Consider the following 16,776-nt stretch of genomic DNA (forward strand, 5'->3'; position numbering starts at 1 on the left):
CCACTTCCATCAGCTCATTCCCCACAGTCAGTGCTGGGACAAGGTCTTCTAGAGCCCAAGGCGAACATGTCAAACTGTGCCCCCCCCCCCCCCCCCAAGATGTATGAGTATTATGTGGCAACAATAATCCTCCTCAACAAAAAAACTGAGCACTAATCCTTTTCACTCCCCCAAGCATAATTTTCCCTCCTCCCAGTACAAATCACCCCCCTTCTGAAATCCCCCCTCCCAGCACAAATCTTTGCCCCCCCCCCCAATCCCCCAAATCCCCCCAGCACAAATGCCCCCCCCCCAAAAAAAATCACCTCTCCTAGCACAAATTCTCTAACCCTAAAAATTCCTAATTTCCCTTCCCAGTATACATCATCTCTCTCCCCCCACTGGAAATCCCTCCCCCCCAGCACAAATCCTTTTCTCTCATTCCCCTTCCCCACACAAAGCCCCCTAAATTAACATTCTTAGCATACCCCCACAAATTTCCCCTCCTAGAACAATACTTACCCTCTGCCACCCTCCAAGTTCCCCCTTCCAACAAAAATCCCCCCCCCCCCATCTCCTTGCGGTGCCCCCTTCACCTCACATGGTACCACAGTGCCCAGGGCAGCCGTCCCTTCTGCCCACCCCTTGTCCCGCCCTGCCCACAGTTACAACCTTTTGTAACACCCGCCCCACCCTATTAGATCGTAAGCTCTTCTGAGCGGGGCCTTCTTAATCCTCTTGTATTTTATTGGATTATAACTGTACTGTCTCCCTTTTTATATTGTAAAGCGCTGCGTAAACTGTTGGCGCTATATAAATCCTGTATAATAATAATAATAATGACAGCATCCAATCATGGCTCTGACAGTGATGTTTGGGCAAAGCTTTCATTGCTTCAGCCAATCAGGGTTTCCAATGCACTGTCCGCATTGTATAAAAATGCTGTTTGATCCTGTCTTCTCTGATACCTCTCTTTCTTCCACAGTCCCTGATCAATCTGCTGATAGAACAAAGCCTTGGGGGGCACTCTGCACATGCTCAGTTTGGCGTGTATTGCTGGAGAGTTTTTTTTTTTCTTGTTTTTTTTTCTTCTTGGGAGGGAGCATGTGATCAGCACAGGGCCAATCAGCACTGTCCATACAGAAAATCAGGGGTCATGCAGCCTCATAGGACAGCCAGAAGGGAATGAAAACTCCTCCTACAAGCTTTAACCAGACACCAATAGAAGTCACAAGATGGCTATACACTGCTGATGAGAAAAGGAATTTAGCAGTTTATATTTACTAAAATAATTGCATTTCCGTGTTCTGTGTACCGTGGATGGAGGCTCCTGGGTTTAGTAACTCTTTAATACCACTTAAAAAAAAAAAAAGCCTCATTAACATAAATAAAACATACCCTGTTTCCCCGAAAATAAGACCTAGCGTGATTGTCGGTGATGGCTGCAATATATGCCCCACCCCCAAAAAATAAGCCCTACCATGTTTCCCTGAAAATAAGCCCTACCCTGAAAATAAGACCTACAAAGACTTTAACTAGGGCTTATTTGGGGGGGGGTAGGGCTTATATTGCAGCCATCCCCGACAATCACGCTAGGTCTTATTTTTGGGGAAACAGGGGTAACAGAAATAAAAAACAAAAAATAAAAAATAAAACACCTCTGAAACAAAGACCACTTTTTTTAAAGGGAAGCCTTGCATTAAAAAAAAAAGAAGTTTAACCTACAATAAAGACCCCCATCAACATAAAATAATAACCAATGCAGTACACCCCCAGAATAAATGAAAACCCCAAAATACAAACCACTTTAGCAAAAGCCCAACTTTTGTTTTTGGTTAAAGGGAACCTGGCAGCAAAAAAAATAAAATAAAAGAGAGAAAATGGTTCAATGTACTAATCTGCAGAAACATAAGTGCGAAAAAAAATAAACTCTTTCTATGGGTTACCTCAGCTCAGCCCTTCACCACATCCGAGTAACCATCTGACTGCCAACATAAAGGCATAAAAGGTACAAAATACAGGAAATTGCGCTGTGGGTGTGCACTGTGCAGTACTTGTAAATCAACCGCTTACCAAACATTCACCGGTGGTGAAGTATTCACTGTATATTAAAACATAGGAAGAAATACTCCACAGAGCTGGGGTTTTTAACCACTTAAGGACCGCCGTATGGCAATGTACGTCGGCACAATGGCACCGACAGGCACAAGCACGTACATGTACGTGCTTGCCTTCCAGTGAGTGGGGGGTCCGATCGGACCCCCTCCCACTGGATTCGGCGGTCCGTTTCGCTGCAGGAGCGATCCGGGATGAGGGGATGGCCGTTGGTTTCTGGCCATCCCCCCTCGATCGATCCTGGCCAATGAGAAGCTTCCCCCGCTGTGTATTGTATACACAGGCAGGGAGGAAGTGACGTCATTCTCCTCGGGCGGTCTTTTTGACCGGACTACGAGGAGAGCAGAGATAGTAAGTGCACCAAACACTACACTGACATGTAGGCACACAAATCCCCCCCCGCCCCCCCCCCCCCCCCTCCCAGTCACAGTGTCACTGATTGCAGTGATCATTTATTTACTGATCACTGCATTTAGTGTCAGTTGTGACAGTAAAAAGTGTCAGGGCAGTTAGTGTTAGGTCCAGGGTAGCCCCCTACCCCCCAATAAAGGTTTAACCCCCTTATTGCCCCTAGAGTTAACCCTTTCACCCCCTTTTGCCAGTGTCACTAAGCGATCATTTTTCTGATCGCTGCATTAGTGTCGCTAGTGTCACTAGGTAGCTAGTTATTTTTTTAGGTTCACCGCCAGGTTTTTATAGCGCTAGGTACCCCGATATACTACCCAATAATGGTTTTAACCCCCTGATTGCCTCTAGTTAACCCTTTCACCAGCGATCACAGTATAAGTGTCACTGGTGACGCTGGTTAGCCAGTTAGTTATTTAGGTTCCCCGTCAGGTTTTTATATAGCGCCAGGGACCCCCATATACTACCTAATAAAAATTTTAACCCCCTGATTGCCCCTACTCAACCCTTTCACCAGTGATCACCGTATAAGTGTTACAGGTGACTCTGGTTAGTTTGCTTTTTATAGCATCAGGGCACCCACCATTTATTACCCAATAAAGTTTTAACCCCCTGATCACCCGGCGGGTGATATCAATTAGGTTTTAGGGTCAGGGTCTGCGTCGCCCCAGGCAGCGCTAGGTTAGTGCCAGTACCGCTAACACCCACACGCAAAGCATAAACCTCCCGTAGTGGTATAGAATCTGAACAGATCAATATCTTATCTGATCAGATCTATACTAGCGTCCCCAGCAGTTTAGGGTTCCAAAAAAACGCATTGTTAGCGGGATCAGTCCAGATACCTGCTGGCACCTGCGTTATGCCCCTCCGCCCAGCCCACCCAAGTGCAGTATCGATCGATCACTGTCACTTACAAAACACTAAACACATAACTGCAGCGATCGCAGAGTCAGGCCTGATCCCTGCCATCGCTAACAGTTTTTTTTGGTAGCATTTTATATTTAAATCCGGAAGGCAGTGCTTGGTTTTCGGGGTCACGTACGTGGCTAGGCTCCCAAAAAGTCCCCCACATGTGGTATCCCCGTACTCAGGAGAAGCAGCAGAATTTATTTTGGGGTGTAATTTCACTTATGCCCATAGCATGTGTGAGCAATATATCATTTAGTGACAACTTTGTGCAAAAAAAAAAATTGTAATATTCCTGCACCTTGTGGCAAAATATAAAATATTTCATGGACTCAACATGCCTCTCAGTAAATAGCTTGGGGTGTCTACTTTCCAAAATGGGGTAATTTGGGGGGGGTTTGTGCTATTTTGGCATTGTATGGCCTTCGAAACTGTGATAGGTAGTGACGAGTGAAATCAAAAATTTGCACCCTTAGAAATCCTGAAGGCAGTGATTGGTTTTTGGGGTGCCGTACGTGGCTAGACTCCCAAAAAGTCCCACACATGTGGTATCCCCGTACTCAGGAGAAGCAGCAGAATGTATTTTGGGGTGCAATTCCACATATAACCATGGCATGTGTGAGCAATATATCATTTAGTGACAACTTTTTGTAAACTTTTTTTTTTTTTGTGTCATTATTCAATCACTTGGGACAAAAAAAAAAAAATATTCAATGGGCTCAACATGCCCCTCAGCAATTTCCTTGGGGTGTCTACTTTCCAAAATGGGGTCATTTGGGGGGTTTGTACTGCTCTGCCATTTTAGCACCTCAAGAAATGAGATAAGCAGTCATAAATTAAAAGCTGTGTAAATTCCAGAAAATGTACTCTAGTTTGTAGACGCTATAACTTTTGCGCAAACCAATAAATATACGCTTATTGACATTTTTTTTTACTAAAGACATGTGGCTGAATAAATTTTGCCCTCAATGTATGACTAAAATTTAGTTTATTCGATTTTTCGTATAACAAAAAGTAGAAAATATCATTTTTTTTAATTTTCAGTCTTTTTCCTTTTATAGCGTAAAAAATAAATATCGCAGAGGCAATCAAATACCATCAAAAGAAAGCTCTATTTGTGGGAAGAAAAGGACGCAAATTTCGTTTGGGTACAACATTGCATGACCGCGCAATTACCAGTTAAAGCAGTGCAGTGCGAAATTGTAAAAATACCTCTGGTCCTTAGGCTGACAATTGGTCCGGGGCTGAAGTGGTTAAGGTGCCAATAAATGTATTACAACACAAGATAAAAACTGATGAATTGTATTTATTCCATATCAACATTAAAATACTCTAATAAAATTACATAAAAACATTATTCATAAAACTACTTTGAAATCAGAGTATCCCCAAAAGCAGCTCTCCTGTAGATCATCATGGTGTAGCAATCTTGACATGTTTCACCCGCGACAGGCTTCCTCAGATATAAAGTACCACAGCAATCGCAGCAATCAAGCTGGAAACAAATTCATGCCGATGCATGCTGGGTCGATGATGTCACAAGGGGGGCAGTGCAACCAGGTGATGTCTCCGGGTGGCCCCGCCCCTTACACATTAAAGTGGAACTTCTGTAATTTTTTCATCTTTCCATCTATTAAATCTTCTGCCCTTGTTGTTGTTGTTTTAACTTTGTATAGTAAAACCTTTTTTTTTTCGCCCAGTAAATCCCTTATACAGCCCACTTCCTGTTTCTTGTCTGGTCATTAGCCTAGGCTTATGACATCATGCTCAGCTCTCTCTCTCTCTCTCACTATCCTGAGAGTTTGCCAGGAAGGGAGGGGGATAAGTCCTAAAAGGGCTAATGAGAGCTGCGGGGCTGCAGAGCTGGAGGTTGGCCTCTGTGTGTCTGTGTAAATCCAGGAAGTGAAAAGGCAGCAGCTTCAGCTGCCCACAGTTAAAATGGCTGCAGCCAGACTCAGTGGAGGGAGATTTCTGCAGCATATTTGGCCAGTACAAAATCACAGTATATATAAAATAGTATGCAAAATGGTTGGAGAGAAGCTTCAGAATGGCAAAGATGTTTTAATTACAAATTATGTGAGCAGTTCCTCTTTAAGAATTGTCAGATCGTGGAACAGGCAGGTGGCAGGCAGAGATTTTTTTTTTTCGGGTGCAGGGTGTCACGATTGATGATGGATCTACATCGGGACTTTTTTTGTTTTATTTTTTTTTATAAAATAATTGTCAAAAACTGTGTGTGTGATTTTATTTTTTACACTTTTTCTTGTGAATGAGTAGGGGTACAATGTTCCCCTATACTCATTCACATGGGGGGGGGCGAATCTGGAGGCCCCCTTGTTAAAAGGGGGTATCCAGATTATGGTAATTCCCCTGCCCGCAGACCCCCACAACCACCGTTTTTAACATTTTTGTATTTCCTGAAATGTCTTTATATATGTCAGTTTTGCTGCAGCAGGTTCTATACAGGGTACAGATGTGCCACTTTACAGGCAGACTAAGGGGACCCCCAGGCACTATATGTAAGCAGATTTTTCATTTTTATTGCTTCACTTTAAGCATCATTAAATTCACGGCTCTTTTAAAAACGATCGTTAAAAATAAAAAAAAAATAAAAAAAATCATTGATACATGTCCCCCAGGGTAGTACCTGGACCCCCATGACCCTTTTATGGCCAATAACATGCATATAAGCTCCAGGGGGGTCTGCTAGTTACAATGGAACACTCCCAAGCTCCTCAGCTCCTTATCAGACCCTCTCTGGGGAGGAAATGGCTAGATGATGCTGGACATCCTCCAGCCAGGAAATGAGGTGGGCTCTATCTGACAATGCGCCTCAAGAGAGCTCACAGTGTGCAGTTAAAGTAGAGTATGTAATTTCAGTCCAGGAGAGAAGCCTGCACACTGCGGTATATGTCAGAGCTATATAAATCTAGTGTGTGACTGTGGGGGAGGGGACATTAGAGTGTAAGCTCCTCTGGTACAGAGACTGATGTGACTGTGGGGGGAGGGGACATTAGAGTGTAAGCTCCTCTGGTACAGAGACTGATGTGACTGTGGGGGGAGGGGACATTAGAGTGTAAGCTCCTCTGTACAGAGACTGATGTGACTGTGGGGGGAGGGGACATTAGAGTGTAAGCCCCTCTGGTACAGGGACTGATGTGACTGTGGGGGGAGGGGACATTAGAGTGTAAGCTCCTCTGGTACAGAGACCGATGTGACTGTGGGGGAGGGGACATTAGAGTGTAAGCTCCTCTAGTACAGAGACCGATGTGAAGTTGTGGGGGAGGGAACATTAGATTGTAAGCCCCTCTGGTACAGAGACCGATGTGACTGTGGGGGGAGGGGACATTAGAGTGTAAGCTCCTCTGGTACAGAGACTGATGTGACTGTGGGGGGAGGGGACATTAGAGTGTAAGCTCCTCTGGTACAGAGACCGATGTGACTGTGGGGGAAGGGACATTAGAGTGTAAGCTCCTCTGTACAGAGACTGATGTGACTGTGGGGGAGGGAACATTAGACTGTAAGCTCCTCTGTACAGAGACCGATGTGACTGTGGGGGGAGGGGACATTAGAGTGTAAGCTCCTCTGGTACAGAGACTGATGTGACTGTGGGGGAGGGAACATTAGAGTGTAAGCTCCTCTGGTACAGAGACTGATGTGACTGTGGGGGGAGGGGACATTAGAGTGTAAGCCCCTCTGTACAGAGACTGATGTGACTGTGGGGGAGGGAACATTAGAGTGTAAGCTCCTCTGGTACAGAGACCGATGTGACTGTGGGGGAGGGAACATTAGAGTGTAAGCTCCTCTGGTATAGAGACCGATGTGACTGTGGGGGAGGGAACATTAGAGTGTAAGCTCCTCTGTACAGAGACTGATGTGACTGTGGGGGGAGGGGACATTAGAGTGTAAGCCCCTCTGTACAGAGACTGATGTGACTGTAGGGGAGGGGACATTAGAGTGTAAGCTCCTCTGGTACAGAGACTGATGTGACTGTGGGGGAGGGAACATTAGAGTGTAAGCTCCTCTGTACAGAGACCGATGTGACTGTGGGGGAGGGAAAATTAGAGTGTAAGCTCCTCTGTACAGAGATCGATGTGACTGTGGGGGAGGGAACATTAGAGTGTAAGCCCCTCTGATACAGAGACTGATGTGACTGTGGGGGAGGGGACATTAGAGTGTAAGCCCCTCTGGTACAGAGACTGATGTGACTGTGGGGGGAGGGGACATTAGAGTGTAAGCCCCTCTGGTACAGAGACTGATGTGACTGTGGGGGGAGGGGACATTAGAGTGTAAGCTCCTCTGTACAGAGACTGATGTGACTGTGGGGGAGGGAACATTAGAATGTAAACTCCTCTGGTACAGAGACCGATGTGACTATGGGGGGAGGGGACATTAGAATGTAAGCCCCTCTGGTACAGAGACTGATGTGACTATGGGGGGAGGGGACATTAGAATGTAAGCCCCTCTGGTACAGAGACCGATGTGACTGTGGGGGGAGGGGACATTAGAGTGTAAGCTCCTCTGGTACAGAGACTGATGTGACTGTGGGGGAGGGAACATTAGAGTATAAGCTCCTCTGGTACAGAGACCGATGTGACTGTGGGGGGAGGGGACATTAGAGTGTAAGCTCCTCTGGTACAGAGACTGATGTGACTGTGGGGGAGGGAACATTAGAGTGTAAGCTCCTCTGGTACAGAGACCGATGTGACTGTGGGGGAGGGAACATTAGAGTGTAAGCCCCTCTGGTACAGAGACCGATGTGACTGTGGGGGAGGGAACATTAGAGTGTAAGCTCCTCTGGTACAGAGACCGATGTGACTGGCTCAGTGTTCTCTGTACAGCACTACAGAATATGTTGGTGATATTTAAAAGAAAAAAGTATTCATATTTCCCTGTACTGTCAGTTTCTCACACAGATCCCGGGATCTTCCTATACCAGCAGTTGTTTCCTGTTCGGGTTCTTCTGCTCATTATATTATTACTAAGCCCGATGTTCTTCCATGTGTACCACCACCTACAGGAGTCGGTAAGATGAATAAAATATTATCCGATATCCCTGATTTCCCTGAGCTGTAGTCAGATGGGCGCCAGCTCAACACTGATTTGTTTCTCTTGGTCTGTAGGTCTTCCTTTTGGATTTTACCTTCTCTTATGGCGCGTACACACACGATCGGAATTCTCATCGGAAAAGCCCTGGATGGTTTTTCCGACGGGATTCCGCTCTAGCTTGGTTGGCATACACACGGTCACACAAAAGTTCTCTGAACTTTCGTCCGTCAAGAACGTGGTGACGTACAACACTACGTTGAGCCGGGAAAATGAAGTTCAACGCTTCCGAGCATGCGTTGAATTGTTTCCGAGCATGCGTCAAATTGTTTCCGAGCATGCGTCGGATTTGCGCATTGGAATTGCTACAGACAATCAGATTTTCCGATAGGAATTTTTTTCCGTCTGAAAAATTGAGAACCAGCTCTCAATCTTTTGCTGGTGGAAATTCCGACAGCAAAAGTCCAATGGAGCCTACATATGGTCGGAATTTCCGCCAAAAAGCTCACATTGGACTTTTGCTGGCGGAAATTCCAACTGCGTGCATGCGGCCTTCGTTTTAAAGGAGTACTGCCCTGGGACTGTGATGTCATTAGGGGTGGGGTCACCGGGTGACATCACCCAGTGACCACGCCCCATGCTTATATAATTCGTTGCGCACCTCGCACATGGAATTACAGCGGGAGAGAGCGTCATGTCAACATCGGAAGAAGAGAAGAGGGTTCAAGACGACGGAGAAGACCGGGCCACCGCTAGCAAAAGAGCAGAAGATAGCCGAGGAGCCCGGGAGAAGAAGCGGAGACCTGGAGAAGAGGCTGGAGAGCAGGAGAAGAACCAGACACTGGGAGAAGAACCCGGAGAAGGAGGAGAAGTTGGAAGAGACCCCCGAAATCCTAAGAAGACCCCTGGAACTGCCTAACAAATTACTTTAAAAACCTGTCTAGTGTGTATTTTTATTGACACTTTCCCCCCAGGTGAATGGGTAGGGGTACGATGTACCCCATACTCATTCACATAAGGTGGGGGGCCAGGATCTGGGGGCCCCCTCATTAAAGGGGGCTCCCAGATTCCGATAAGCCCCCGCCCGCAGACCCTGACAACCAACGGCCGGGGTTGTCGGGAAGAGGCCCTTGTCCTCATCAACATGGGGACAAGGTGCTTTGGGGTGGGGGGGTCGCAGGGCTCCCCCTTCCTCAAAGCACCCACCCTCCCATGTTGAGGGCATGCGGCCTGGTACGGTTCAGAAGGGGGCACTCGCTTGTCCCCACCCCCCTTCCTGACCGGCCAGGCTGCGTACTCAGATAAGGGTCTGGTATGGATTTTGGGGGGAACCCCCATGCCTTTTTTTGGTGTAGGGGGCTTCCCTTCAAATCCATATCAGACCTAATGGCCTGGTATGCTCTTGGAGGGGACTTTCCTCTTGTGCTCGCTGCGATAGGAAAATGTGTTTTTCCTATTGCAGCCAGCGCGTGATGTACAGTAACCTGTCGCCGAGAACCAGCGCTAGAAACACATTACTGCGGACAGGTACTGTATGGACCCATTGAGGGGGAAGAGTCACAGGTAGGCATTGACGAGGAAGCCTGCAAGGTATCACAGCTGAAAAAGGCATAAGAAAGGGTCCTTAGGTAGAAGTATGCTGAGAATTATCAATGTATTTCAACACCTGGTCCCAAAAGGTGGAGATTGCTTGACAGGTCCATAATCTGTGGAAAAAGGATGGTCTAGGAGTTGTGCACTAAGGGCGTGCGGAGAGAGAGGAGACAATTTCACTGTGGCGAAACGGGAGATCCGCTCAATAGGCGATTTTAAAATGAGTTTCTCGCCACATTTCACAGATCACCAAAGAGCAGATTTTTTGATACCCTGCAACTCTTTGAGTTTATAAACCTTTTCCTCCCTATAACCCCTTGAGTTTCTGAGCCTTTCCTCCCTATAACCCCTTGAGTTTCTGAGCCTTTCCTCCCTATAACCCCTTGAGTTTCTGAGCCTTTCCTCCCTATAACCCCTTACATTTCTGAGCCTTTCCTCCCTATAACCCCTTACGTTTCTGAGCCTTTCCTCCCTATAACCCCTTACGTTTCTGAGCCTTTCCTCCCTATAACCCCTTACGTTTCTGAGCCTTTCCTCCCTATAACCCCTTACGTTTCTGAGCCTTTTCCTCCCTATAACCTCTTGAGTTTCTTTTTTTTTTTTTTTTTTTTTTTTAAGAGGTCAACACTGACTTTACTGATGCTCAAGCAAAAGGGTGAGTCAGAACACTGATCTGCTGCATATACTTACTCTGGGTCAAAGAATGAGTACCATATCCACCGAATCTATAGATCAGCAATAAGTATTTACAAAAAAAGGTCTACAATAGCAGCTTCAATACTGCCTCTGAACAAGTCATCTTTTTATATTAACAAATGTCCTTTGATACTATATCTATACTGACTACATTTAAGCTGTCTTGGCAGGTCCACTTTTTAAGATGGTTATCCTCAAATTCTCAATTTTGAATCTAAACATCAGGATGAAACGTTTAAAAATAAAGTTGTAAAAACAAAACATGGCAATTTAATCTTAAATTCTGCAAAAATAAGAACAAAGCATCTTCCTAAAATGTATTTTCTTTTCTTGAATGGCATAAAAAAAAGTTCTGCTTTTCTTAAAGATACACAGAAAATGATCATTCGGTCGTCGACAAATCCTGGGCAGATAAACTCGCACGCTGACGAAGTCAAGTACTGCACAAAAAGTTCTAAACTACAGGCATCTGGAAAGAAGTTCATGGTTTGAAAAAAAAAAAAAAAAAAAAAGTTCATTCACTGTCAAACTTGATGGAGTTCACAGTTGTAGAAATGGCACCACCGCAATAACTGCCCCGCTTTTTCTTAGTCTTTTCATGACGAAAAGATTTTCCTTTAGTGAATTTTAAAACGTTATTGGCTCGCTCACCCCAGTCTCCTTGTGCTCCTTTCTTTGCTTCAAATGAATTATTACAAACTCGAGGGTCAACTTCAACTTCCTCTTCAACTACTCTTCGGAATGGAACATTTTTCTGACCATCCTTCTTGTTAGCCTTGGGGAACGTATTTGGAGTTTTCACTTGAATTTTTTTATTGTCTGGTGTCAGCCCCTGATCACCTTCCCTTTTCCTTTTTCCAGAATTACCATTCACTTTAACTTCTTCCTCACTGGAGGAGCTTTCCTCTGAACTCTCTTCGCCTTTCTTGGCTGAAGATTTTGGTGTGGACTTTGCACTCTTTGGAGTGGTGGCAGGTTTAGCTGCTGAAGGGGACTTTGAGGTAGCAGATTTCTTAGAGTTATCCTCTTCTGAGCTGCTCTCTTCAGAGCTACTTTCTTTTTTCTTTGGGACGGACTTTGTTCCTTTTTTCACAGCTGCTTGTTTAGGTTTCTCCTCTTCATCGCTGGAGCTGTCTGATGAAGAGCTGCTACTGGCTTTTGTTTTATTCACAGGAATCGGTTTCTTGGCAGATGGTGTAACTGCCAGTGACTTAACCGTTTTAGCATTTTTTTCCTCTTCGCTGCTTGAGCTGTCAGAATCGGAGCTGCTCTGTTTAGCTACCTTGTTTTTTACTGCTCCTGTAGACTTCGGGGTCAAAGCTTTAGTTGGGGTCTTTTTAGCAGCCTCTATCTGCTTAGCCGGTGCTGGTTTTGCTGCAGCAGCTTGTTTTGGAGTGGGCTTACTGGCAGTCTTCTTAGTGGAATCTTCCTCGCTGTCAGAGTCAGAACTGTCAGAGCTGCTGTCCTTTTTGGTTGCGGGGGCCGCTTTTGCGGCAGGCTTTGAAGGTGGAGTTTTCACTGATGGTTTAGCTGGTGTCTTTTTCTCCTGTTCATCATCACTGGATTCGGAACTGTCAGAACTACTAGCATCCTTTTTGGCAGCAGCAGCTTTGGCTGGTGCCGGTTTGGGAGTTTTGGATGGTGTCTCTTTGGCAGCAGGTTTTGTTGGCGGCGTTTTTGCTGGGGGTTTAGCCGGGGTCTTTTTCTCATCATCACTTGAGTCAGAACTGTCAGAAGAGCTGGAATCCTTTTTCGCTTTAACAGCACCCTTAGGAGGTACAGTTTTTTTCACTGTAGTAGTCTTGCCAGCTGGGGTTTTCACTCCTGGTTTAGTGGTCTTCTCACCCTCATCATCACTCGAATCTGAATCACTGGACTCTGCTTTGGCTTTATTTGCCACAGGTTTAGATGATGTAGGGGCCTTTCCTGGAGTGACCTTGGCTTTTTTTGCCGACTGTTCCTCCTCACTATCTGAGGAATCACTGCTGCCTTCTGCTTTTTTAGCTTGTGTCTTGGGAGTAGCCTTTGGAGTGGCCACTTTCTTGTGGAATGCAGGCGGAGGTACAGCACTGTATGCACCTGGCTTTGGTTTAGGTTTTGCTGTGGGTTTCTCATCCTCAGAACTGTCTGAAGAGTCATCACTGCTGGAGCCTTTTTCCTTGCTGCCTGCCAACTTCTTCACTGCAGGTTTGGACACTGCAGGGGATTTCACTGCAGGAGCAGCAGCAGCTTTGGCAGGAGGAGTTTTTATAATAGACTTTGCTGGTGTGCTGTCATCTGACTCTTCACTGCTACTGGTATCCGATTTCCGGGTTTTTGAGGCTGGAGTAGTTTTTGCTGCTGGAGTTGTTTTTGACGGCTGTGCTGGGGACTTTGCCACAGGGGACTTGGCAGGAAGAGCCTGTTTTTTCTTGGGAGGTTCATCTTCTGAACTGCTGGAGTCTGAACTTGAATCTTTTGTAGCTTTCTTTTGAGGTGGAGCTTTCACATTTGCCACCTTTGCCAGGGGTGTAGTCTTTTTAGGAGGTGGCTTTGTTTCCTCTTCAGAGTCAGAATCTTCACTGCTGCTTTCCGCTTTCTTTTGTGGAGGCACTTTAGTCACTGGCTTTTTGGCTGCTGCCGGTATTGTTTTTTTTTAGCAGGTGGCTCTTCATCTTCACTAGAACTGTCTTCGCTGCTGGATTCCTTAGCAGGTTTTTTAGTGGGCAAGCTATTAGCAAGAAGTTTTCTTTTCTTAGGAGCAGGGGATTTTAGCCAATCGCTGTATATATCCACAAGACTGGCGGGGCTGTTGTCCTTATCTTTCAGTCCTGTGGCCTTGCTGAACTCTTTGGCGGCGCCTACGAACTGGTTGTCCCGCAGAAAGCGCAGTATATGAGGGAATAAATCGCTGGGTACTACAGGTTTGTCCGCCATGGTTCCGGGCTCACACGCTGCACTTCGTCAATCACCCCTTGAGTTTCTATACCTTTTCCTCCCTATAACCCCTTACGTTTATGAGCCTTTTCCTCCCTATAACCCCTTGCATTTCTAAACCTTTTCCTCCCTATAACCCCTTAAGTTTCTGAGCCTTTCCTCCCTATAACCCCTTAAGTTTCTGAGCCTTTCCTCCCTATAACCCCTTGAGTTTCTGAGCCTTTCCTCCCTATAACCCCTTAAGTTTCTGAGCCTTTCCTCCCTATAACCCCTTGAGATTCTAAACCCTTTCCTCCCTATAACCCCTTGCATTTCTGAGCCTTTTCCTCCCTATAACCCCTTGAGATTCTTAGCGTTTTCCTCCCTATAACCCCTTACGTTTCTGAGCCTTTTCCTCCCTATAACCCCTTGAGATTCTAAACCCTTTCCTCCCTATAACCCCTTGCGTTTCTAAATCCTTTCCTCCGTTTAACCCCTTGAGTTTCTGAGCCTTTCCTCCCTATAACCCCTTGAGATTCTGAACCTTTTCCTCCCTATAACCCCTTGAGTTTCTGAGCCTTTGCTCCCTATGACCCCTTGAGTTTCTGAGCCTTTCCTCCCTATAACCCCTTGAGTTTCTGAGCCTTTCCTCCCTATAACCCCTTACGTTTCTGAGCCTTTTCCTCCCTATAACCTCTTGCGTTTCTGAGCCTTTCCTCCCTATAACCCCTTGAGTTTCTAAACCTTTTCCTCCCTATAACCCCGTATGTTTCTGAGCCTTTTCCTCCCTATAACCCCTTGCGTTTCTAAACCTTTTCCTCCCTATAACCCCTTGAGTTTTTGAGCCTTTCCTCCCTATAACCCCTTACGTTTCTGAGCCTTTCCTCCCTATAACCCCTTAAGTTTCTGAGCCTTTCCTCCCTATAACCCCTTGAGATTCTAAACCCTTTCCTCCCTATAACCCCTTGCATTTCTGAGCCTTTTCCTCCCTATAACCCCTTGAGATTCTTAGCGTTTTCCTCCCTATAACCCCTTGAGTTTCCGAGCCTTTTCCTCCCTATAACCCCTTGAGTTTCTGAGCCTTTCCTCCCTATAACCCCTTGAGTTTCTGAGCCTTTCCTCCCTATAGCCCCTTGAGTTTCTGAGCCTTTCCTCCCTATAACCCCTTACGTTTCTGAGCCTTTTCCTCCCTATAACCTCTTGCGTTTCTGAGCCTTTCCTCCCTATAACCCCTTGAGTTTCTAAACCTTTTCCTCCCTATAACCCCTTACGTTTCTGAGCCTTTTCCTCCCTATAACCCCTTGCGTTTCTAAACCTTTTCCTCCCTATAACCCCTTGAGTTTCTGAGCCTTTCCTCCCTATAACCCCTTACGTTTCTGAGCCTTTCCTCCCTATAACCCCTTAAGTTTCTGAGCCTTTCCTCCCTATAACCCCTTGAGATTCTAAACCCTTTCCTCCCTATAACCCCTTGCATTTCTGAGCCTTTTCCTCCCTATAACCCCTTGAGTTTCCAAGCCTTTTCCTCCCTATAACTCCTTAAGTTTCTGAACCTTTCCTCCCAATAACCCCTTGAGATTCTGAGCCTTTCCCCCCTATAACCCCTTGCGTTTCTAAATCCTTTCCTCCGTTTAACCCCTTGAGATTCTGAACCTTTTCCTCCCTATAACCCCTTGAGTTTCTGAGCCTTTGCTCCCTCTGACCCCTTGAGTTTCTAAACCCTTTCCTCCCTATAACCCCTTGTGTTTCTGAGCCTTTCCTCCTTATAACCACTTGAGATTCTTAGCCTTTTCCTCCCTATAACCCCTTGAGTTTCTAAACCTTTTCCTCCTTATAATCTTCTGTGTCTCTGTGCCTTTTTCTCCCTATAATATTATTTTCCATTTAGTAAAATCTCACTTCTGCAAGCAATATTCCAGCATATTTAGTAGGATTTTTATGTACTTCAATTTTTTTTTACATATAAATACTCTCTAAGGTGATAAACATCAATGTTTATTTATTTAATGAATTTTATTTTTTCCTTTCTTCTAGTGTTCTGGTGATTAGAAAAGACAACTGGAAATAAGACACAGGGTGATATAAGGAGATCAGAGGTTGCCCTCCCCTGGTCCTGTATAGTGAGGGGCGTCGGAGCTTTCATTATTTGACACTTTTTTTTACCATTGCTGTGTGAAATCTGCCATTTGTGTTACATTGTATCTGTGTTGCTGATCTGTTGTTTCATTGTTTGATCTCTGATTTTTTTTTGTTTTTCATTGTATTATGCTATGTTAATAACCAGTTAGTACATTTTTTTTTTAAGCAGATGTGCATCCAAAAACCAAATAATTTTTTTTTTGGCACATATGTTAAAAAAATAAAATAAAATTAGGCCTTAAGATTAGTTAAATTCACTAAATTTTATATATCTGAAAACAAATACTTTGGAGAATAAAATGGTAGCCGTTTCAATTTTCTATGTGGCACAATATTAGCGCATTGGTTTATCAAGCTCAAATTTTCAGTAAAGAAAAAAAACAATTAAGGTTAGTTTTAATACACACAAACATGATATTATTATCTATTTTTTTTTTTTTGGGGGGGGTATAAGAGATGAGGTTGTGCTGAGTAAACAGATTCCCCGATATGCCTTAACCACTTCAATTCTAAACACCCCCTTCCTGCCCAGGCTAATTTTCAGCTTTTGGTCACTTTCACATTTTGAATGACAATTACTCGGTTTTGTAACACTATACTTGAATAATATTTTAATATTTATTTTTTCTTCACACAAATAGAGCTTTCTTTTGGGGGTATTTAATCACCACTGGGGGGTTTTATTTTTTCGGTATATAAAACAAAAAAAAAAAACATTTTTGAGAGAAACACATTTTCTTAGTTTCTGTAATAAAATTTTGCAAATGATCTTTAGAGCCGGTTCGCACAGCGGGCGATGCGAGGCGACACGACTCGCCTCGCCTCGCTCTCGCAAGTCGCCCCCGTTCTGTACAATGGATCCGTTCTGAGAGGAGCGACTCGAGTCGCTCCGACTCAGAAAAAAGGTTCCTGTACTACTTTTGGGCGACTTCGGGGGCGACTTGCATTGACTTCTATACAGAAGTCATCTGCAAGTTGCCGCTGAGGTCGCGGCAGGTCGCGGCG

The 16,776-nt window shown here is 45.1% G+C and overlaps 2 protein-coding genes across 2 annotated transcripts in view; one reads left to right on the forward strand and one right to left on the reverse strand.

Annotated features, from left to right (window-relative positions):
- The window catches only part of LOC143981577 (uncharacterized), a 48,346-nt gene extending 32,174 nt beyond the window's left edge, over nt 1–16,172 (forward strand). The window contains exons 4-5 of the mRNA XM_077479544.1: nt 8,310–8,431; nt 15,667–16,172. Coding sequence (XP_077335670.1) covers nt 8,310–8,431; nt 15,667–15,681 — 137 coding nt within the window. The 3' untranslated portion in view covers nt 15,682–16,172. The remainder of the gene's footprint in view (nt 1–8,309; nt 8,432–15,666) is intronic.
- On the reverse strand, nt 10,983–13,709 carry LOC143981576 (uncharacterized). The gene is given in 2 exon segments (XM_077479541.1): nt 10,983–13,375; nt 13,378–13,709. Coding segments are annotated over 2 exon segments (2,400 nt in total). The 5' UTR covers nt 13,657–13,709; the 3' UTR covers nt 10,983–11,254.
- Nucleotides 16,173–16,776: the final 604 nt, after the last annotated feature.

This window comes from Lithobates pipiens, unplaced genomic scaffold (genome assembly GCF_037356315.1).
Source record: "Lithobates pipiens isolate NorthernLeopardFrog02 unplaced genomic scaffold, aLitPip1_a1.2 Scaffold_16, whole genome shotgun sequence".
In the NCBI taxonomy this organism is placed as follows: Eukaryota; Metazoa; Chordata; class Amphibia; order Anura; family Ranidae; genus Lithobates; species Lithobates pipiens.